The 24450-nt window shown below is 40.2% G+C and overlaps 1 protein-coding gene across 2 annotated transcripts; it reads right to left on the bottom strand.

Annotated features, from left to right (window-relative positions):
- Positions 1 to 2322: 2322 nt before the first annotated feature.
- fitm1l (fat storage inducing transmembrane protein 1, like) lies at positions 2323 to 22701 on the bottom strand. Of its 2 annotated transcripts, XM_017699147.1 has the most exons (3): positions 22185 to 22701; positions 16597 to 16838; positions 2323 to 2381 (listed from the first exon to the last, which is right to left on the bottom strand). In XM_017699147.1, the coding sequence occupies exons 1-3, from the start codon at positions 22361 to 22363 to the stop codon at positions 2377 to 2379; spliced, it is 426 nt and encodes a 141-aa protein (XP_017554636.1). In that variant the 5' UTR covers positions 22364 to 22701; the 3' UTR covers positions 2323 to 2376. The 2 variants fall into 2 exon arrangements, with proteins under 2 accessions (XP_017554636.1, XP_017554635.1); XM_017699146.2 differs by lacking the exon at positions 2323 to 2381 and having other exon boundaries at positions 15811 to 16838.
- Positions 22702 to 24450: the final 1749 nt, after the last annotated feature.

The raw sequence follows: 24450 nt of genomic DNA on the forward strand, positions 1-24450 counted from the left end.
AGATGGTGAGGAGCTGGCTGAGCAATGCACGATTGGTGTACAAACACAATATAAAAGACATCCTAGAATCAGCTCGAGATTTCTTGACTCACTGGTGATGAGCACTGTAGGCCAGAGAAACTGTGATGATGAGGGCTTCTCCAGAGCACTTTCTATCAGGTGATTGACTGTGTCATAACTGAACTTAAGAGGCATTTTTCAAAGCCAGAACTGTCTGGGCTGTGTTGTCTGTACCTTCAAAAAAAGAATGAACTGGATTAAGTAAATCCAATGTTGTCAATTTCCACTAAACTGAGTTGTTGGATACAATTCATATCATTAAACATCAAATAACCAACTTAAGTAAAACCAACATGACTATTAGGAAAAACCAAAATGACATCAAGTCAGAACAGCATGAGTGTATTATGTAAAACCAGCATAACTGTAATATCGTTAGCTTGGATTTAATTAACAGGTTTGTGTAGCCAACTAAACTGACCAACATTAACCAAACAAAATGCTTTTTCTTTTGTTTTGCTTAATTGTACGGATAAATAACAATAATTTCATTGTACAAACTTAGCTTGCTTATGTAAATGTAACAATGTTCGACCACTGATAATCAACTGTATTTAATAAGATTAACTATACTTCATCCTTCCAACCTGACAATTAGGGTAACTACTGAATTTCATTTTACTTGACTGTTTTTCATTTTAACAACGGCAGTTAAGTACTCACTAAACTTGTCAAAAAAAAATTACATTGAAGTCAATCACTTTATTCATGTGAAATGATTAACAATTTATTTCAAACCTGGTCAGCTGTAGCTACAGAATGGGACTTGCCCAGACCAAAAAGGTAAGCTTTCTAACAGAGGGCAGAATGAAAATGGTTGAAAATTAACATTTAAATAACTTTCAAAAAAAAGTTTGTCAGAAAACTTTCAAGATCTCCACCAAGTTTGTTTGTAAAATACATTGTCACTGGAAATCTAAAATCTTTTTCCAATGTCAAGATCAAATTAGCATAAACAGAAAACTCAAAAAGGGTGAACCAATGTAGTCACAAATTTCAAAATAAATTTTTTTTCCCTTGCCACTTCAGTAGTGCTTAAAACAAAATTAATAAGTCAAAGTGCACCACACTTAGCCAGAACATTATCAAAACAGTACAGTACCAAGTCATGCTAAAGAGATCAAACAGTAATGTAAAATATGCATCTTAATTTGGTGGCAGTGGCTTACCCTCTTTCTTGCTACTTTGGGCAAAAAGATTTTTTTTGGAACTCATTTATGCCATCATTTTATGCACGTAAAAATGCAACCAGAGTTTTTTACTGTTAAGCTCATCCCGTCTCTTTTGTGAACATTGTTTCTAATGCGTAATGTCAATGTTTTAACAAAAAGCATGCCGCATCTTACAACGCATAACCATGACAGTTCAACATATGGATCCAAAAAGATTGTTTTATTTTGATTTCCCAAGGTCAAAGCCTCCTTCTCTGCCACCTCAGAGCATACAACTAAAGGGCTCCACATTCAATTGCAATTTGCATGGCTACACTGTCCTTTGTAACAGTATGTTTTGCACTTGATCCTTTCTTGAGAGATGTCTGCCATCCAGTTCCATCACAGGTTTTTGTAGAACCTCAAATGTGTACTTAAGGTTGGTTGGGTAGCTCAAGTCCAATGTGTACGAGGCCAAATAAAACAGCAACTGCATTTGCAACATTACCAAGGTCACAAAGCACTTTCACACCTTTGATGATTATTCCAACATCTTCCAGCTCATCTGTGGGTTCTACACCGTCCTTCTTTTATGGCAAAGATTCCTAGAATGGTCTACTCCATTTCCTGGTTGTCTCCAACATCCTCAAAAATAGAACAAATAAACCTTAAGCCAAAACATGCAAAAGCCACAAAAAACCTCGTGTCAACAGAACATCCATAAATTATACCTAGGAATATTACAGAAATTGCTAATAAATGTTATGACTTTAATATGCAAGTGTGGCAAGCATATCTTCTCTCAGCAATTTTCTATTTTTCTTATTGTCAACAAATACATGTTTGGAGTCAAACCAACAATGAACTGATCTACTAACAAGCAGTGTGTGTGTGTGTGTGTGTGTGTGATCAAAGCCTGAGTTATCTTTTATTCTTCTGTGCCATAGACCGCCACTGTTGTCCAAAAGCTATCAAAATCAAGCCAGTCACACCACTGCACTGGGTGATTTTATCATGAGTTTATTCATCTTAGTTTGTTTAGAAACAGCTCCAAAAAATACAAACAGAAAAAGTAATTCAGTGGAAAAAACAGGCCAAAATACAAGATACTCCCTTATGAGGTTTCATTGCCTTCAGTATGCAAGCTCTTTTTGTTTCAATGGCGTCATTCTGCAGCAAAGAACAAAGGAAATGTATAAGTGGTTATAATATTTTATTGTGCAGCATTTAATAACACCAGACATGCACAAGCACACAAGCAAACTGTTCAGGTTCCTAATTTTTTATGATGCAACTTCATGCTTGCTTCCTGTCATGCCAATTTACAGGCAGTGTTTGGCCACATTGTGGCATGATTTGGGACACACATTCTAATAATACAAGCAACTGTGTTTTAGAATTACTTTAGGTAATTAGTTATAATTAGCAAATTATATATTGCAAGTTACAGTACATTAAACAATGTACTGTAGAAAGATACTTAAGTATAGATACTTAATACACTGTATCCTTTAAGTGTTCATGGAAACTTGAAACTGAATGAATAAGGTGCCCATCAGAATCAGGACACAGTAATCAGTGGCCGGTTCAGTGTTGCTCGTCCACATGTAAAGCAAGGTGTAAACAAGATGCATTGTGATCAGGTTAATGACCTGATCACTCAAACCACATTTGGAGGTGATCAGAGACATCTCTCATCAACATTTAAAAACAAGTATGAACAGAATTCATCTTCTGTGATCCGATTCTGTCAGACAAGTGGACATACGTCAGTCAAAAAAACATTAATATGAGTAACTATTAATGTAGATCCTGGCTTGCCTATCCCTCATGCCCCCTCTCTCTCTCTCTTGCTCTGCTGTGTGTGTGTGTCCGTGTGTGCGTCCGTGTGGGCTTGCGGTTACCGGTAGATGACAGCATCTCATATATCCAGATACTCTCCTAAAGTATAAATCCTTGTTAACTCCAGGTATAAACAGACCCCAAGATGACTCAAATAATCTTAGCATTTAGTCAGGAGATCAAGGTAAATGTGCACTGATGCAATGTTTGTTCAAACAGACACATTTACAGTACACGTCACCTTTTCTGCATTTAAGTATAAATGGATATGCATATAGTTCCAACGATGAATGTACAAGGGCACTAAATAAAGGAATGAAGAATATTTAAATGGTGTGAACAGCTATCTGAATAAATGTGTTCATGCACCAGATAACATTTTGTTGCATGCAGAAGTAATACAACGGCACAATAATACTGTACATTGAATCTGCAAGATATTCCTGAACACTTATTAGAAACACACCTCTTTGGCAAAGATATTCCTAATGTTTTGTCCAACAGCTCCTACTTTTCTTAGCAAAACTTATCAGCTGGGAAGAGTGATTATCTAGCTGCTGCATGAACTTGGACATTAGTGGGACAGTGGTGATGCGTGCAAACTCTGCTTCCACCTACAAACATTTAAAAATGACAAACAAATAAATTAAAATTGCATTCCACAGCAAATTATGGATTAATAAAAACATGAATGTAATTATCCAAAAAAATCTAATGATATTTTTACTTCCCATTTCATCCCCCCCCCATGGCATCACATGGAAAAACATTCATACTCTATTAGAATAATTTAAACATTACAATTTTCATTGTAATTTTCAAGTGAACATTCCTTTACAAGGCCATCCCCTTAAACCTTAAAAAAAGTTATCAACACAGCATGGACTAACCTCACGTTCAGAAAAGAGAGCTGGCCACCTTAATCACCTCATGCCGCCTGTAAGTAAAGGTCCTTTCCATCTTCTCCTTGACCACATGCTGGTTGTTTTTCCTTTTCACCTCAGACAATAGTGACAGCCTCTCTTGCTCTAGGTTCTCTTTGATATGTCCCACAGGGTAGGCTGGACAGTAGTTCACCTCTGCTCTTCTAGATTTCTTCACTTGATTTGGAGATGGGCGTTGACCACTCTGTGTACGCTTGAGGGAATTGACACTCAGCTCTGAACATCCAATGTTTTGCAGCTTAGTGCGAAAGTTTGCCATTTTATATTTCAAACTAATCTTCCAACCAGAGAAGCTAGTAACAGAACTCTGCTCCCTTAAACATGGGTGCTTCTTTACTAGTGCTTCAGCTACTGCATGAAATTCAGCGTCTGAGGGATAAGCTTTATATTTGATGATTTGTGATGCCAAGCATTCAAGAATGTCAGACTTCATTTTTGGACTAGGACTGAAGAGGTTACCATTACTTTCAAAGTCACCTTTTGCACACTGGAGTTGGATCTCTACATCATAGACAAACTTGGGCACAGGAAAGTCATCTGGCCATGGCTCACATCTGAGGCATGATGATGACGATGGTGAAGACGACGACGAAGATGTGGATTGAGATGAGAGAATGTCAGTGTCAGATGACATGGGTCTATTCTCATCCTGGCTGGGTGTCTGTGGTGAGAGGCAAGGGCTACTTGAAGCTAAGGCACTTGGGAAATAAATTACTTTGAGTGTAGCCTTGTTTTGAATGTCTGAAGTGGAGGTCAGGTTGATAAATTCATCAAAATCAGTGTCTTTGTATTGCAGTCTAAAGTCTCCAAACACCTCACATTATCTCCTTATTTCACTTTTAAGTTCCTCAACAAAGCCTGGTATTCCCAAAAGCAGGGTTACTTTTGCAGAGTCATTTTCTCCTAAGATGAGGCAAAGCACAGCTGAAGCAGCCAAATTGGTCAATGGGTTATTCTGAAAAAAAGCCAAAGAATAAAATGATTAAAGAAAGTGATAGGTAATACAATTCATCTGAGTGGACAATATCAGGTTATCATCCATACACAATTAAATGTACAGTTTTGATGTGAAGAAATTCCTCAAACTGCCAAACAAAAAATACATTCTTTCTTTAAATTTACACAAGTTAAAAAAAAGTTGTCTCATTTTTATCTTCACTCCCATAATCAATGTAAAATTAAAATTAATTACCAGACACGTGTATGTATCTTTTCAGGGTGACCATTCGAAGGGTTTCACACTTGTAGTCAGCCAGGGAATAACTGTCAGTCAGTTCACTTAACTCAACCAACACAACTTCTCTTGCTGAAGATGACTGGAGTTCATATGCTCTGTAGTGCTCCCTGTACTGTGAAGATTTTTGCATATGAAGATCAATGCGTCTTCTATTACACACATTTGAACTACCTCTGCAAATTCAGGCAGTCCACCTACTGATCCATGCACAATAATCATTTCTATAGTCAATGCCATTGCTAGAGACTCTCTGGGCTAGCATAACTGTTGTGAGACAAGGGTATTTTTGTCTTAGTTTTAGTGCAATGTCTTCTTTCATGACATCTACTGGAATTGTTGAGACGTGTGTCACATCAAATGCTGATCTCTCATAACTCCTTGCATGCATGTGATAGCCAATCATTAGCTGGTGCTTAATCTTGAAACACTTTGTGTGTTTGACAACCTGTTTGCTTGGCCTCAAAGCACATGGTCCAAAACATCACGATGAGGCCAAACAGCTTTATCATTTCTGGATAATGCTCCAGAAAGTGATGCTTTGGCAGGGATCCTTGACTGGGAAATACTTCCCTGTATGTCTGTCTGTGCTCAGAGATCTCAGAGTCTCAGACACTCTAAATATGCCACAGACGCCTCACAGTGGAAAGGTGCAACAACAAGCTCTACAATATCTTTCAAATCTAGAATGACATTCCAAGCTGGCTCATCTTCAGGGATCAACAGCCCAATCATAAACGGTAGCAATCTTATCAAACACCAATTTTCGTGGGCATTGCCACCAATTGATTTGCGACTTTCAAAATTAAGTGGCACTAAATGAGGGCGATTTTTTTTGTCACCCCACTTGTATGGAAAATTTTTAATGCACTTATTGAGGTTGTCAAGTGTAAACAATTTCTTGGAAATAAGCAAAACACTGTGCAAGCTCAATTGGGACTACGCCCTCGAAAATATTATGGACAACATCGGGGGATGATGTGACATTGAAGTGAGCAAGTCTCTCTGTGAAAATACAAGCTTTTTTCACACTAAAAAGCTACCTCCTTTTTGCCTGTGCAGTATTTACATGGACCTGATGAATCTTTGTTTCTGGTGGTAAATGCACCCGATTTTGCTTCTTTGACCCGAGTCTCTGCCCGCTGTGCTGTGCAAAACCTACAGAAATACAGGCCTGAGAAACTTTCCACAAAGCCAGCAATTCCATGTGCCGCGAGATTGTCTGACATCACACACTGAAGTGTCCCCTTCAAAAACGTACCCAACTGTGCAACAAAAACTCCCTGCCGCTCAAGGGTAACAAGGTCTTGGAGTAGTGGCTCAAATAATTCATGACAGCCATAGGTCTTCACATCCTCACTTTTACATAAAAGAGCCAGGTATATTGAGGCCAAAGAAGAATGACTGCCAGGAGGCAAATTTCCCAAAACCCAATAGACAGCACAGAGTTTGTGTGTTTTACGTGAAGTACCGAGGGGGTTGCAAAGTTCAAAGTCATCTACGCATAGGCAGACAGAAATTCTCGATTATCCCACTGACAGAAAATCATTGTTCTTAAAGTACTGGCCATCTTCAAAAAAATCTGTAATGCAGGCGGTCATCTGTTGCTGTCTTCTCTTTTCAAAAATCTTGCTAAGAACACCTTTTTGATTGACTAGCTGATATAAAACATTTAGCAAAGGAACATACTGAAAACTTCTTTTTGCCTTTGCATCAAGGATATACTGAATTGGATCAACAATATTGAAATGATCTTTGTAATATTGCTTCCGCTTAAAAGAAAAAGAAGTGGCTAATGGTACATCTTTCCCTAAAGCTTTTGAGAGAGGGTTGGATGAACAAAGTGCACAGCCTAACTCTTTGATGAGGAACTGGTCAACATGAAGGTTATGTTTACTGAATAAAATCAGCAAGAAATGTTGCTAGATGCAGGCACTAAAGAAGTACTAATCAAATACTGCAACTCATTTAGTAGCTCATCAACAGCAAAGCCTGGTACATGGAAACAGTTTTCCAATTTTAATAAAACAAGTGCCAATTTCTCTTCTATAACTTGTAGCACATTCTCTGGTTTTGGGACCAGTGCAATATCTTCAGGTTCAGCATCAAGCAACTTCTCACTTTCTCTCAAACATGCATCTTCCGAAGTGCAAAGTGAATCTGCTGTGCCATTCTTCACAATTCCAGATTTAAAATCATTCACTGTATATATCTTGTGCGTCTGATATGTGTCGTAAATATTTGTTTAAAAAGAACAATTATCAAACATAACAGATGGTTTCATGTCTTTTTAGATGGCTGTTAACATGAGCAAAAAAAAATCTCAAATAGTCAATGTCACTACCTGAACAATGAGGACAGCTAAATATTGTGCAATCTACTGATCTTTGAGATTTCTGACTAAAATGTGAGCTGCAAAGGTGGCTTCGATGTGCATTCCAAGTTTTAAATGTGTAAGGACAATTTGAATATGTGCATGGATAAGGCTGTCTGTAGCCAAAGTGGCCATAGTTTAACCTGTAGTGCTTCAGTAACTGATATCTTGTAGTTTGGTCTGCAGCAGTCTTTACACCTCCACATTCATGTTACTGAAAAAGAAAAACAAACGTTTTACCATCAATATATACAATGAATATTGTGTATTTATTAGGAGCTACATCAATGCATCCAACACAAATCTCTTAGCTCATGTGCAATTCTGTAGTTTATTCTGTGCCAACTAACAGCCTGGCGCAGTGAAATTACATCACACGAAAGCCTACTAAGCCCAAAGTGATTAGATTTGGCACAAGTTTGCTGGCTTGTGTGGGTATTTTGGCAAGGCTGGGAGTGTGACATCACTGCACTACAGTGTTAACATGCTTGTAGCATTCTTCATATTTTAACTGCTAAACAACGTCAGGTTTAACAACGTCGTATCAGGTTTAGAAAATGACTTTGACAGGGTGCAATAGAGGTGATTTACTCCATAAAAAAACCCTCTGTGGAAACAGTATAAGAGTACAGGATGACAACTTCAGTAGTGTCCATTTTTAAGACTTTAGAGATACTTAGTATTATATGAAGGTCCAATCAATAATTTGCAAGATAGCATTGTACATACCACTACTAAAGAGCCACAAGAAGTAGACCATCAGGTCTTCAAGCTCAGAAATGTTCTTACAGAGGCATCCTGTAATAACACTTTCAGAAAACTTGATTAGCAAACAGTCAAAGCTATATATATATATATATATATGTATATATATATATATATATATATATATACACTGCTCAAAAAATAAAAGGAACACTTAAACAACACAATATAATTCCAAGTAAATCAAACTTCTGTGAAATCAAACTGTCCACTTAGGAAGCAACACTGATTGACAATCAATTTCACATGCTGTTGTGCAAATGGAATAGACAACAGGTGGAAATTATTGGCAAAACCAGCCATTAGGGGCGTGCTTTGTGTATTTCTGGTGCCGGTCCCAAGCCTGGATAAATGGTGAGGGTTGCATCAGGAAGGGCATCCGGTGTAAAACTTGTGCCAAAACTATCATGCGGATCACAAATATGAGTGCCATACTGGATCGGTCGAGGCCCGGATTAACAACGACCGCCTCCGGTGCTGTTGACCACCGGAAATTCAACACCAACAGAAATTGGACTACTGTAGGTCGAAGACCATCAAAGAGGAGAGGAGGAAGGCGGGATAGAAGGCAGCGAGAGAGAAGGAAAGGCAGGAGTGTGGAGGTTAGAGTAGGGACAATGACTGGTAAAGGCAGAGAGCTTGCAGACATGATGGACAGAAGGAAGGTAGATATTCTGTTTGTCCAGGAGACCAGATGGAAAGGAAGCAAGGCCAGGAACATTGGAGGTGGATTCAAACCGTTCTATCATAGTGTAGAGAGGAAGAGAAATGGAGTAGGGATAATCCTAAAGGAACAGCTTGTGAAAAGTGTTCTGGATGTAAAGAGAGTGTCAGACAGGATCATGAGCCTGAAGTTGGAGGTTTATGGTATAATTTTGAATGTGGTCAGTTCATATGCACCACAGGCTGGTTGTCAGTTAGAGGAGAAAGAGGAATTTTGGAGTAAGATGAATAAAGTGGTAGATGGTGTCCCTAGAGAGGAGAGATTAGTGATTGGTGCAGACTTCAATGGACATGTTGGTGAAGGGAACAGAGGGGATGAAGAGGTGCTGGGTATGCATGGTGTTAAAGACAGAAATGTGGAAGGTCAGATGGTTGTAGATTTTGCAAAGAGAATGGAAATGGCTGTGGTGAACACGTATTTTCAGAAGAGGGAAGAACACAGGGTGACCTACAAGAGTGGAGGGAGGTGCACACAGGTGGATTATATCCTTAGCAGGAGATGCCACCTAAAGGAGATTGGAGATTGTAAAGTGGTACCAGGGGAAAGTATAGCAAGGCAGCATAGGGTGGTTGTCTGTAGAATGAGATTAGAAACAAAGAAGAGGAAGAGAGTGAAGACAGAGCCAAAGATTAGATGGTGGAAGCTGAAGGAGGAGGATGGTTGCAGGCAGTTCAGGGGAAAATTGCAACAGGCCCTTGGGGCAGTGAGGAGCTACCTGAGGACTGGGAAACTACAGCTAAGGTGGTGAGAGAAACTGGCAAAAATGTGTTGGTTGTTTCGTCTGGTCAGAGGAAAGAAGACAAGGAAAGTTGGTGGTGGAATGAGGAAGTCCAGGAGAGTATTCAGAAGAAGAAGGCAGCTAAGAAAAAGTGGGATAACCAGAGAGATGAAGGAAGTAGGCAGGAGTACTGTGAGGATAGTCGCATAGAGAAAAGAATGGTGGCAAAGGCTCAGGCCTATGATGAGCTGTATGAGAGGCTGGACAGTAAAGAAGGAGTAAAGGACTTGTATCGTTTGGCTAAACAGAGAGATAGAGCTGGAAAGGATGTACAGCAGGTTAGGCTGATAAAGGATAGAGAGGGAAATGTACTAGTGAGTGAACAGAGAGTGTTGAGTAGATGGAAGGAGTACTTTGAAGAACTAATGAATGAGGAAAACGAGAGAGAGGAGGACAACGGGGGGAGAGAGAGATAGTGGATCAGGAAGTGCAGAGAATTGGTAAGGTGGAAGTGAGGGCAGCTTTAAAAAGGATGAAGAATGGAAAGGCAGTTGGTCCAGATGACATACCTGTGGAGGTATGGAGATGTTTAGGAGAGAAGGCAGTGGACTTTTTAACCAGGTTGTTTAACAAAATCCTGTAGAGTGAGAGGATGCCTGATGAGTGGAGAAGCAATGTACTGGTCCCCATTTTTAAGAACAATGGTGATGTGCAGAGCTGCAGTAACTACAGAGGTATAAAGTTGATGAGCCACACCATGAAGGTATGGGAAAGAGTTGTTGAAGCAAGGCTAAGGCGAGAGGTTCAGATCAGTGAGCAGCAGTTTGGTTTCATGCCCAGAAAGAGTACCACAGATGCAATTTTTGCGTTGAGAGTGTTGGTAGAGAAGTACAGAGAAGGTCAGAAGGAGCTGCATTGTGTCTTTGTGGATCTAGAGAAGGCATATGTTAGGGTGCCAAGAGAGGAACTGGGCTACTGTATGAGGAAGCCAGGTGTAGCTGAAAAGTATGTTAGGGTGGTGCAGGACATGTATGAGGATACTGAGACAGTGGTGAGGTGTGCAGTTGGAGTGACAAATGGTTTCAAGGTGAAGGTAGGGTTACATCAGGGATCAGCTTTGAGCCCCTTCTTGTTTGCAATGGTGATGGAAAGGTTGACAGATGAGGTCAGGCAGGAGGCTCCATGGACCATGATGTTTGCAGATAACATTGTAATCTGTGGTGAGAGTAGAGAGCAGGTGGAAGAGAATCTGGAGAGGTGGAGGTTTGCACTGGAGAGGAGAGGAATGAAGGTCAGTACAGACAAGACAGAATACATGTGTGTGAATGAGAGGGAGGCAGGTGGTAAGGTAAAGATGCAAGGAGTAGAGATTGTAAAGGTGGATGACTTCAAATATCTTGGGTCAACCATCCAGAGCAATGGACAGTGTAAAAAAGAGGTGAAAAAGAGGTTGCAGGCAGGATGGAGTGGATGGAGACGGGTGTCAGGGCTGATGTGTGACAGAACGATAGCAGCAAGAGTGAAAGGAAAGATTTACAAGACAGTAGTGCGTCCTACTATGATGTATGGTTTGGCGACTGTGGCTCTGTCTAAAAGACAGGAGGCTGAGCTGGAGGTGGTGGAGATGAAGATGCTGAGATTTTCGTTGGGATTGACAAGGATGGACAAGATTAGAAATGAGCAGAACAGATGGACAGTGAAGGTGGAGCAGTTTGGAGATAAAGCCAGAGAGGCCAGGTTGAGATGGTTTGGACATGTGTTGAGGAGGAATAGTGGATATATTGGTCAAAGAATGTTGGAGATGGAGCTGCCAGGTAGAAGGAGAAGAGGTAGAGTTCAGAGAAGGTTTATGGATGTAGTGAAGGTGGACATGCAGATGGTTGGTGTAAAAGTAGAGGAGGCAGTGGATAGGGCAAGATGGAGGCAGATGATCTGCTGTGGCGACCCCTAAAGCGAGCAGCCGAAAGAAAAAGCAGCAAGACACACTCAATAAAGGAGTGGTTCTGCAGATGGGGACCACAGACTACTTTTCAGTAGCTATGCTTACTGGCTGATGTTTTGGTCTCTTTTGAATGTAGGTAGTGCTTTCACACTCATGGTAGCATGAGACGGACTCTACAACCCACACAAGTGGCTCAGGCAGTGCAGCTCATCCAGGATGACACATCAATGCGAGCTGTGGCAAGAAGGTTTGCTGTGTCTATCAGCGTAGTGTCCAGAGGCTGGAAGTGCAACATCCTTCAGCATGACCGCTTTGGCAGTGGGTCAGTAATGGTGTGGGGTGGCATTTCTTTGGAGGGCCGCACAGCCCTCCATGTGCTCGCCCCAGGTAGCCTGCCTGCCATTAGGTACCGAGATGAGATCCTCAGCCCCCTTGTGAGACCATATGCTGGTGCAGTTGGCCCTGGGTTCCTCATAATGCAGGATAATGCTAGACCTCATGTCAGCATTGTGTGTCAGCAGTTCCTGCAAGATGAAGGCATTGAAGCTATGGACTGGCCCGCCCGTTCCCCAGACCTGAATCCGACTGAGCACATCTGGGACATCATGTCTCGCTCCATCCACCAACGCCACGTTGCACCACAGACTGTCCAGGAGTTGGCGGATGCTTTAGTCCAGGTCTGGGAGGAGATCCCTCAGGAGACCATCTGCCACCTCATCAGGAGCATGCCCAGGCGTTGTAGGGAGGTCATACAGGCACGTGGAGGCCATACACAATACTGAGCCTCATTTGGCTTGTAAGGACATTACATCAAAGTTGGATCAGCCTGTAGTGTGTTTTTCCACTTTAATTTTGTGTGTGACTCCAAATCCAGGCCTACATTGGTTAATAAATTTCCATTTCCATTGATGATTTTTGTGTGATTTTGTTGTCAGCACATTCAACTTTATACAGGACAAAGTATTCAATGACAATATTTCATTCATTCAGATCTAGGATGTGTTATTTGAGTGTTCCCTTTATTTTTTTGAGCAGTGTATATTTTTAAGAGAACGTTTAGTTTCACACTTATTACATTAAAACCTGACAATGATGGATCATTTAATACATGTCAACGCTAGGTTTGGTACTTGTTGGGCCACTCCGACTTGACCATGTTATATCATTGTTGTAATGCAAAGCCTTGTAACTCCTTTTCTGCTTTTTTCACTTCTCATCGTAATTTTCATCTGGCTGCCATTCTTTACATTGTGTCAAAATGACTGATGGTTAATGAACCAATAGAAATGCTCCAAAGTAACTTGGAATAAAATATTTTTACATTGACTTCCATTGAAAGCTGAAAAGGTTTTTTTCTTCTGTAAAGTTGCTGTTTTGTAGATATGAGGTTTTTGCATGACAATGTGTATTTATTAGCAGTCTGGTAAAACAAAATATGAGGTTTAATGATTATTAACAGTTGGGTCTTTTGAAGCATTTATAAGTACTGCTAGCCCAACTGTGCAGAACTTGTTCAACTTTATTCTACATTCTTGACAAATCCACTGCATCTTTAATGGTGCAACAGTTACATACACTAACAAAAGCACTGGGACACACCTCTTAATCCATGAATTCAGGTGTTTCAGTCCCATTAAAATGCATTCAGGCCAATTACCACAGGTGTATAAAATCAAGCACCTTGACATACAGTCTGTCTTTGCACACACTGGTGAAAAAATTGGTGGTTCTAAAGAGCTCACTGAATTAGAGTTGTACTGTAATAGGATGGCACAGTTGGATCCTCTGTTTAGGAACCACAGCTACTCAGTCTCAGACCATGCGTCATAACGTTAGAGTGAAGTCACCAAGTGCTGAAGAGCATGGTGCAGACATATTTCCAACGTTCTGCTGACTCCATATCTGCAGAGCTCCTAACCTGCTGTTAGGATGTGCTACTCCATATTAATGCCCATGGGTTTAGAATGGTATGGATGTCCCAGTATTTTTGATCAAATATTTGGAAGCCGTTTCCATTTCAGCAACTAAAAGAGTTTTTGAGTAGATTGAAGAACACTGCAGCTGAAAACTTGCTACGTTTTCAAAATGATCTGGATTCATTTGGACAGGTCCTAATTCAAAAGTTTTTTTGTGTGTGTATGTGTGTCTTTGTGTGTGTGCGCGCGCGTTTTCACTAGCCAGCTAGCTAACTTGGGTTAGTTTATGTTTATGTTTTGTGGCTTTAACAAATTTTCAGCCTACATAAAACAGGCCAATGTGGCTAACGCAATTCATTAAACAACATGAACCATTTGCACCATATATACATTTATTGATATTGTGTATATATATATATATATATATATATATATATATATATATATATATATACACATACATAAAAAATCAATAAAATACCCCACTGTAAAACCCAGAACTCAGAAAGACCGACCATTTGATAGTGAATTGCCAACTGTGCTAACCCAGCTAGTCCTAGCACTAGCTGGGTTAGCACAGTTGGAGATTCACACAACACACGAAAGATATAGTTAAGCAACTGCACAAAACTTTAATGTGCATTACACGAGGTTACAACAAGCCACAGGATGCGACCGAAGCGGTTTTAATTACTTTAAATGTGAATTCCAAGACCAAACAGCATTGGAAAAACGGTACTGCTAACTTAGCTGGTGCTAAGGATAGCTAACTAGTGCTCTCTCAATATCTGTTTAAACAGGGAGGTTTCTCTTAAAAATGACCCGTATTACACAAAATAATTTAATAAAACAGCTACTACAGCTCAACGTTAGACATAATTATGACAAATACTCACCGCACTTGCACTGCTTCTCCCCAAAAGAAAATGGCGTCGCTGAAGAGACGAGTTCACAGACAGCCACGAATGTCCCGGATGAACAGATCACTAAAATCTAACAACCCAACTGCATTTCATCAAAACCCAACTGGCTCAAGTTTCATTCTCTAACACAAATGTGTTAAGTAACATTAGCGAAAAAAACTTACGTAAAAACAACAACAGCATGAGTTTACTTTTTTAAGTGTACTGGCGGTCAGGTAGGTGATAACCCATGAATATCCGTCTATACTGCCATGCGTCACTATACCCCAACTGTACACGTATCCCCTCATCATCTACCAGGACGGTTCTCAATATTAGACATACATTAACTGCCCAGTTTCCCCATAGAAGGTTAACATGTTCTAATGGATGGCTTAACTGCAATAATTCAGCCTCCCACCTCACAACCTGACCTGGGATGTTGTTATCTTTGTCTAATGGAAATGCGCAGAGATCTTAGTTTTCTATAAATGAAGGATGATGAGCAACCAAGAAGCCGTGCCATCGCCTTCGCCTTAAATCCTTGGTTCAACAAGAGTTCCAGTTGTTCTCTTGATGCATCTATTCTGGGTCTTACACAGGAGCCTGAAATAAATAAATATTCTCAGTGCTTTCTGTTCATTCTCATGTATTTTTTGAAAATGAATTCATATAGATCTCATAGAAGAACATCACCAAAGTATACCAGAGTAAAAATGTAGTGACAGCTTGTAGAAAATACTCTTTTATCTACCTTCAGCCCTTTTGTGAACAAGACTAGTGTCCTGTTAACCTAGCAATCAGTTGTGATCAGTTTCTAAACTAAGCATGTGCAAAGGTGATTTACTACCAAATTTTTTTCAGTACTGAGTTATCGTTTTCAAAACTTTTCAAATGGTTATCAGAACAAAACTCTATTTGGACCAAATCATGAACAGATCTATTTTCATTTTTGAAAACCTAAATGCATTCAGTCACCACAACTCCCAAAATATTTTAATTAATTTCTCTCTGATTCAGCTTTAACATAAAGGAAGTTATGAAGGTACATTGCACATTCTAGATTTATTTACAGTGACGTATCAATAGTGCAAAAACTTTCAGCACCAAAGCTGAATAGATTCAAATTGATTTTTTGTTTGTTTTTTTTGTGGTTATTTAGTAAATGTTCAAAGGAATTTACTCACCTTATTGTAAGTTATAATGTTTGAGTCAAAACATTTTGCAAGGACAATGTATTATTTTGACCAGTAAACTCCTGTTTATTTCTGTTTTGAGAATATGGCTTCTAAATGGACAAAAATGTTCAAGCAACATATTGTAACACTCCATATAGTACATGGGTCTAACTAGTACAGGTTTCTTTGTCATATCCTGAGCTTTAACTCCCAGCATTTTTAAACTTACGTACTGATCTTGCAAACTGATATGGGGTATTTCAAAAAACTTATTTCAGACAATGCTAAGATATTTAAATGAATTGCCTACATCCAAACTATTAAGAAAATCTCAAAGATTTCACAGGTAGTTGAAAACTGCTACTACCACTACTACAACCTAGTACTGTAGTTGGAAAAAAAACTTAATATTTCATTTTATTCCAAATGTTCTCTTATCTATTTCTCCCTATGTTGTTAGGAGCCCCACTCCAGGCCTTCCAGGACAGTACCAGCTTGGTCCCAAGTGGTACCAGCCTTGATATGTCACCCTCCAGCTTAGACAACCCAGAGCACCCCCCAGGAGCTGGGTTGGGAATTGTGGGAAGTAAGCCAGCAGGCAAAAAAGCAGGAATAACCAGAGACTCAGCAGCAGGACACAGAACAGGAAGAGAATGCGTAGGGGTGCTCCAGAGGTCCCACCCAGGTTTAAATAGGGCCCAAACACTGCTGTTTCCTCAGCCAGCAATAGGCAGCACAGGCAAAGCAGAAAGATGTCCTCAGAGACCTCATAGCCACGCCACAGCATGCCAGAGCTTATGCAGATAGCTTTTGTCTCGCCTTCCCGTAAAAGCAATAATGGCTGACCTGCTTCATTAGCTCCTGAAGCAAGCTCAGGAGCCACACTGAGAGGTTCATAGCAACTCCCTGTGGCATTCTCCAACAGATTGAGCACCTTCTGGAATCCCAACCACAGCGTACCTGTTACAGCCAGACGCGACAGGTGTCGCAGCGTAAGTATGAGGGAGCGCCGGACAGAATAAGACAGAAGGAAGTTGAAAGAGCCAACAAACACACAGGTCCAGCCCCAGCCTGAGCGGAGAAAAATCCTGAAAGTTGAAAACAGAGACAGAAACAGAATATAGCTATCAACACCATTTTTTTAATGTTGCAGGTAAGAGCATGCCATTATTACAAATGGACACAAAGGGATCTTTTTTTGTTAAACCTCAAGGGTTCTTTTGTATTTTTTCGAACAATTTCATATTTGTCGTAGAGGACGGAAGGGAAAATGTGCATGGCATGCAAATCATATTTTTGTGAGATGACACGACCATTCATGAAATTCTTTAGACAACAAAACTTACATTAGTTATCCATCTATTAGAAACTTCATCAGGTGCACCTGCTATAGAGGTGCAAAATACTTGTGATACAGTTTTTCAGCTAAACTCTAACCTATCCATTATTGAAACGGACCACAGAGGTGGACCATTCACAGTACAGCAGTGGTGGCATGGTCGCATGGGTCACACCAGTATATCGTAAAAATGTTCAATTCAAGTTTATTTGTATAGCGATTTTAACAACAATGTTGTCACAAAGCAGCTTTACAGAAGTTTGAAAACATACAGTTATAACATCCCCCAGCGAGCAAGCCAGATGGTGGCAAGGAAAAACTCCCTCAGTCTGGAGGAAGAAACCTTGGGAGGAACCAAGACTCACAAGGGGAGATCCATCCTCTTCTGGTCAAACAGTATTAAACAATTTAACAAGCTTAATACCAAATAAAAGCTAAGAGGATCTCTGTTTGAACACTGGATGGTAAAGCTTTAGAAACTGCACTGGTAGAGGCAGTTTCTGAATGAGTCTTTATGAAAAGTGGGAGTGAGCTGAAACAGTCCTGACTGTTGAAGCGGACAAAATGTTTCCAGTCTGTCTTCTATTACCACATTTTGTGTTGTTTCAGCCAAACCAGATGATGGGTAGATAGCATAATAAAGATATTTTTCAGTCCTTTCTTTATTAAGACACTGGCCATCAGCATCAGCTTTCTTCTTTATATATTTTGACCACTGCCATGAAAAAGCTTGGTTATGTTAGTACCCCTGTGAGATTTACAGTGCACGCTAACAGGGCTGTATATTTTCCACACATTTGAAGCTTGTAAAACACATTACAAATGGGTGTCAACCCACACATATAAAATATGTTTTTTCCACTGTTTTGGAGGTATACAGCTGGTGTATGAGAAATCTAATAAAGTGTAGTTTTGCCCATGCTCTTAAACAACTGATATCAATCATTCTTTCACATTCTGACTTATTTTTCTCTTTTTGTTTTACAGAAAACAGTAAGCGATGCCCGTAAGACTGTGGATAGCAGTGTACTGATTTTAGTGAAATGTCATCGCATGTAAGCTGAAAGTTTTGTTTCTGTGTCCTTTTGACATGAAAATCCATTAACAAAGTAGCAAATGCACATTTGCAAAAAGAGACATTTTCTCAGAACACAACCTGTCTCTCTGTTACATCTCTGTTGTCTCTCTCAGACTACCTTTAATTATATTTATATGTTTAAGTGTGGCCCTGTGATGGACTGGCAACCTGTCCAAGTTGTATCCTGCCTTCTGCCTGATGACTGCTGGGATAGGCTCCAGCACCACCCCCGCTACCCTGAGGGAGAAGCGGCTTGGAAAGTTTGTGTGTGTGTGTGTGTGTGTGTGTGTGTGTGTGCGTTTAAGTGTGATAGATGCTGTTTAACTTTCAAATAAAGTAAACAAAATATCTTGTTCTGTAATAAGTAATTAATATGATTTCTAAAAGAAATATCACTAAAGGAAATCAAAACATGTTAACTTCCTGTTATTTTTAATGATTGTAATGATTGAAATGTTCTAAATGTGAACTTATACAATGTAGAGCATTGTACTACTTGGGGCAGTCGTGGGCTGGAGGTTAGGGATCCAGCCTTGTGACTGGAAGGTCGCCAGTTCAATCCCCAGAGCCGACAGCACATGACTGAGGTGTCCTTGAGCAAGACACCTAACCCCCAACTGCTCCCCGGGTGCTGCGGATTGGGCTGCCCACCACTCTGGGCAAGTGTGCTCACTGCCCCCTACTGTGTGTGAGCTCACTAGAGTGTATGTGGTGTTTCACTTCACAGATGGGTTAAATGCAGAGGTGAAATTTCCCTGTTGTGGGACTAATAAGGGAATCTTCATCTTTAGAGACATTGTATATGAGGGTTAGTGATAGTATTTTTAATTAAATATTATAATTTAATGACTATACACTGCTCAAAAAAATGGGAACACTTAAACAACACAATATAACTCCATGTAAATCAAACTTCTGTGAAATCAAACTGTCCACTTAGGAAGCAACACTGATTGACAATCAATTTCACATGCTGTTGTGCAAATGGAATAGACAACAGGTGGAAATTATTGGCAATTAGCAAGACACACTTAATAAAGGAGTGGTTCTGCAGGTGGGGACCACAGACCACTTCTCAGTCCCTATGCTTTTTGGCTGATGTTTTGGTCACTTTTGAATGTTGGTGGTGCTTTCACATGGTAGCATGAGACGGACTCTACAACCCACACAAGTGGCTCAGGTAGTGCAGCTCATCCAGGACAGCACATCAATGCGAGCTGTGGCAAGAAGGTTTGCTGTGTCTGTCAGTGTAGTGTTCAGAGGCTGGAGGCTCTACCAGGAGACAGGACAGTACACCAGGAGACGTGGAGGAGGCCGTAGGAGGGCAACAACCCAGCAGCAGGACTGCTACCTCCGCCTTTGTGCAAGGAGGAACAGGAGGAGCACTGCCAGAGCCCTGCAAAATGACCTCCAGCAGGCCACAAATGTGCAAGTGTCTGCACAAACGGTTAGAAACAGACTCCATGAGGGTGGTATGAGGGCCCGACATCCCCAGATGGGGGTTGTGCTCAGAGCCCAATACTGTGCAGGATGCTTGGCATTTGCCAGAGAACACCAGGATTGGCAAATTTGCCACTGGCACCCTGTGCTCTTCACAGATGAAAGCAGGTTCACACTGAGCACATGTGACAGACATGACAGAGTCTGGAGACGCCGTGGAGAGCGATCTGCTGCCTGCAACATCCTTCAGCATGACCGCTTTGGCAGTGGGTCAGTAATGGTGTGGGGTGGCATTTCTTTGGAGGGCCGCACATCCCTCCATGTGCTCGCCAGAGGTAGCCTGTCTGCCATTAGGTGCCGAGATGAGATCCTCAGACCCCTTGAGAGATCATATGCTGGTGCGGTTGGCCCTGGGTTCCTCATAATGCAGGACAATGCTAGACCTCATGTGGCTGGAGTGTGTCAGCAATTCCTGCAAGATGAAGGCATTAAAGCTATGGACTGGCCCGCCCATTCCCCAGACCTGAATCCGATTGAGCACATCTGGGACATCATGTCTCGCTCCATCCACCAATGCCATGTTGCACCACAGACTGTCCAGGAGTTGGCGGATGCTTTAGTCCAAGTCTGGGAGGAGATCCCTCAGGAGACCATCTGCTACCTCATCAGGAGCATGCCCAGGCGTTGTGGGGAGGTCATACAGGCACGTGAAGGCCACACACAATACTGAGCCTCATTTTGACTTGTTTTAAGGACATTACATCAAAGTTGGATCAGCCTGTAGTTTGTTTTTCCACTTTAAGTTTGTGTGTGACTCCAAATCCAGGCCTCCATTGGTTAATAAATTTGATTTCCATTGATGATTTTTGTGTGATTTGTTGTCAGCACATTCAACTTTGTACAGAACAAAGTATTCAATGAGAATATTTCATTCATTCAGATCTAGGATGTGTTATATGAGTGTTCCCTTTATTTCTTTGAGCAGTGTATATTCTACGGTGATAAAATACATATTGTTCATTTTATCCCCCTTTGAATTTGGTTATCACCCTTGGGGTACCAAGTCTACTGAACCAGGACATGTGGGTGGACCTAGAGAGAGTGCAGCCCATTGACAGTCATAACAGAGTTGTCATACATTGCCATTTAAAGTCAGATAATTAACAAAAAACAGTAGCTAGCCAGAGTCACTGTCTGTGACTCTTCACAAGAAACCAAATGCCAAAAAGTAAAAGAGAATTTTTGGTGTTACATTGTTATTTTATTCGAGTTATTTTAGTTATTTGTGTTTATCTTTGGGCTATCATTGTGTCAAAAAATTTTGATACCACCACTGATTCTAAAGAGAACTCTCCTACTTTCACAGGTGCTGTTGTGCAGTGAGAGGAGAACACAGGAGGCACACTCCAGTTGCACTAGTAGTTCTTTGCAAAGTATTCAGATACTTTAAGGGTAATTCTAAACCATAGGGAATGAAAATGTTCTGTTGATAGGAGGTCAGGGGTCAGGACCCCCTAATTAACTTCTTAGGCCCCCTGAATGTTTTACAAAGAAATTTCTCAGGGGTCCTAAATAAATAAGGATGGGTATTACACCTGAGAGCAAAATTCTCAGTTTGGATTAGAAACTGTACTGTGCCTAATACACTTATACCAGCACACAATACTATTACCATGTTGTAAGAATTGTCAAATAATAATTGGTTATCAGCGGCCCTGTGGCAGTCTGTTTCCAGTAATGGATGTGGTTAACAGGCTACAGTTAATCTACACCCAAAGTGTGTCTATATGGTAGGTGTACCAGGTAATATGTCCAATGAAATGTAGATACAAGGTAACTTGGCAATGAGTGTATACCTTAATGGATTGGGAAACCAAGAGTCAGGGTCTTATGTCACACAATATTCTAAAATAAATAACTGGGCCATCATTAAAATTTCCACACTATGGAATAATAAAAAAACAAGCCTTATCATGTGGAGAGAGTGATTGCACATGGGACTCTCTGTACAGACTAATTTCTTACATGCAACTTACTGACTTGTTCCTACCTCTGGCAAACACATACTTTTAGAGTATTTGCTTAACATGTACATCATTTAGAAACATGTTAAATGAAAATTAGCCTATAATTTTCTGTTTGCTTATAATCAAAGCACTGATAATTTTTTAGGCTTTAAATAAAAACAGAAATAAAAGAAATTATCATGGTATATTTAAAATGGTAAAGTGTTAGCACATTTGCTTGTGAAAGTGTCTGTAATTGATTCATTGTTAAATCAACTAAACACAGCATTAGTCGGGGCATTGTGGTCAATGTGTCATTCATGTGTCAGACATTTTTTACATCTTAGAATAAAAATGCATCAGCATATACAACGTATCAAATATAAATCTAAAATGTGTTCAGTATTAACAGTATATTATTAGATAAAATATTGGCAATATAAATTATTTTATATGAAAATATGTAAAGTAGTTATGAGCAAAGAACTGAAGTGTGGGCCCACATATGGGCTCCTGAAGTTCAATGGTCAAGGTAACCTTAGTTATGTGTTATAAAATGTGTGTCACTCACCTGTAAAGAAAATGGCTCCTCTTTGCAAAAATACTATATTGAGATACCCATAAGTTCAGTAAGGGTCCAAACATGATCACAGCTGACAACAACAAATGAAAATGCCGACGAAATAAGGCATTTCCCAGCAGAGCAGCTGCAAGGTCAGTTGTAACCACAAGTAAAGAGTTCAGAAACATTTGTGGCAATGTGAACAAACACAGACTAATCAAACTTTTCCAGCATCAGATTCCCTCTTGAGTACAAAAAAAAAAAAACGGTAAAAAATCCAAGTGTATTTTTATATATGTACCACCAAATTACTGTCCTCTTCTGGGTTTTGTTTTCTAACCCTCACTAGATTTCCATACGCAGTTTGGTAATGTCCTTCAGTGTTTCTGGATAGTTCTGTTCAGCAGCAGCTTTAATCTAGTTCATGCCTTGATCCAACAAAAAATGCAAAAAAACAAAAAAACAAAAATCACTATTCCCACGCTTTTATGCTTTGTGCCTGTTTGGCCTGGTATTTACAGGACAACTTGACTGCTCCAGCAGGTAATCTCTTTTGGTATGCTGACATCTGCAGCAACAGAAAAGGAGTTGTCCTCAAGTTTAGCCCCACCCTAGACCCTAGCTTCTGCCACCATCCACACATGCTCACATCATTTCACAAGTAAGTGATAATTGTGAATTGAATGACTATACATTATCATATAATTCACACAATAAATGTTTCTTAATCTAGCCTTTGGCTACTTCCAGCACTGCAAGTTTTCTAAATATTCCCCAACCCAACACACTCATGAAGAGCTCAATAATAAGCTGGACTGTGAGTGTTGAATAAAGGAATATTTTAAACTGTGTCATGCTGTGGGTTTCCAGAAGCAGTATTAAGAAACACCTCTGTAGACAGTTCACCCATTCTTCTTTAAAATTCTGCCTCCTATAAATTTAGTCAGTTTAATACACTGGAAGTCGTGTTCTCCTTTATGAATGACAAACAAATGCTTTGTACAGCACTCACAGTCCCATCTTTCTACATTTAGCTACTGCACTGTATGTGACTCTTTGCCTGCTCTGTCTATTTTTAGGTTCAGCTGTTAATGTTAGAACCTGTTTCTGTCAATCACTGCTTCTTCTACTCTCTGCCTTTGTTTTTGCCAGTTGAGTTCTACAACATGACAGTTTGAAACTATGTGCATTTCCTGAAGGAACTGCAAGAATGCTTGAAAAAAGCTGCAAGTTTGTGTGTGTTTCTGTGTGTGTCTGTGTGAGGCGAACAACACCTCCTTAGGTATGTGTCTGTGTGTTTGTGTGTCTGTGTGCTGTGTGTGAGAGGGAGAGATGTATGTGTTTAAGGGGGGAGGGGGGAGAGTCATTCAAATTAACTGTCACAGCTCTTAGTGGAGAGCTCCTTGATTGAGTCCGATTTGCACCCTCTGAACAAACAGTCATAACTTGGGAAATGTCTACTCTATCATTTAGCCGGATAGATGGTGTGAGATAAGACCCCTTGAGGATTATTTCAGTGTAATGTTGTATGTATTGAGAAGAACATAACAAAGTTATGACAAGTTAAACACAGAGAAAATCTTGAAATAAGTAGATTCTGATTTACATGGGAGTGAACAGGGCAGTTTTCTGTGCCAAACAAATGCTCATAACTCTAAAGCTAACTGATAAAATGATGAGATATTTTGAGGTTTCAGAAAGGACAAGTCTCTCTACCATTTAAAACTGAAACAGAGTTTCTAGGTGAAAGTTTAAGAATTTTAAAGCAGATTCCCTGCGTGACAGCTGAGTGTCCTGCTGTGCCATCATTGATGTCAGTTATAATTTGAAGTTTTGAACATCCCGCCATTCATTCTTATGAGAGGTTTTTAATTTTCAACTTAATTTCATAAAAACCTCCAATCTGATCGACTCCAAAAATACATAGCACAAGTCACAGCACTGAGACCTTTGAAATGCAGTTTGAACGGAGTCTGTATGTTAAGTGGTTCTGGCTGTATTAATCGCAGAAAAGTGTGGAAGAACAATAGGAAGAAGTATGAGATATAACAACCCAGACAGCACAAATACGTTGTTACTACGTCACTGCTCTGTATTTAGAATGGTCGGCATTATGTAGCATTTAGGGCTTTTGCTCATTGGCACTATGTAGCTCTAAACACCCTCTAAAGCAGGGGTGGGCAAACTACGGCCCGTTGGCCCTTTTGATCCGGCCCGCGGAAGATTGGTACAGAATTATTCAAATCAATCATATCATAATTTTGACTGCGTTCGT

This window comes from Pygocentrus nattereri, chromosome 19 (assembly GCF_015220715.1).
Source record: "Pygocentrus nattereri isolate fPygNat1 chromosome 19, fPygNat1.pri, whole genome shotgun sequence".
Classification (NCBI taxonomy): Eukaryota; Metazoa; Chordata; class Actinopteri; order Characiformes; family Serrasalmidae; genus Pygocentrus; species Pygocentrus nattereri.

Bases quoted from the DNA above. Each gene is read 5' to 3' on its own strand.
- fitm1l (XM_017699146.2), bottom strand. From the start codon at position 22,363: ATGTTTCTGAACTCTTTACTTGTGGTTACAACTGACCTTGCAGCTGCT. The intron at 16,839-22,184 runs GTGAGTGACACA...TTCAACTTTCAG, and splicing joins AGGAGCCATTTTCTTTACAG to GATTTTTCTCCGCTCAGGCT.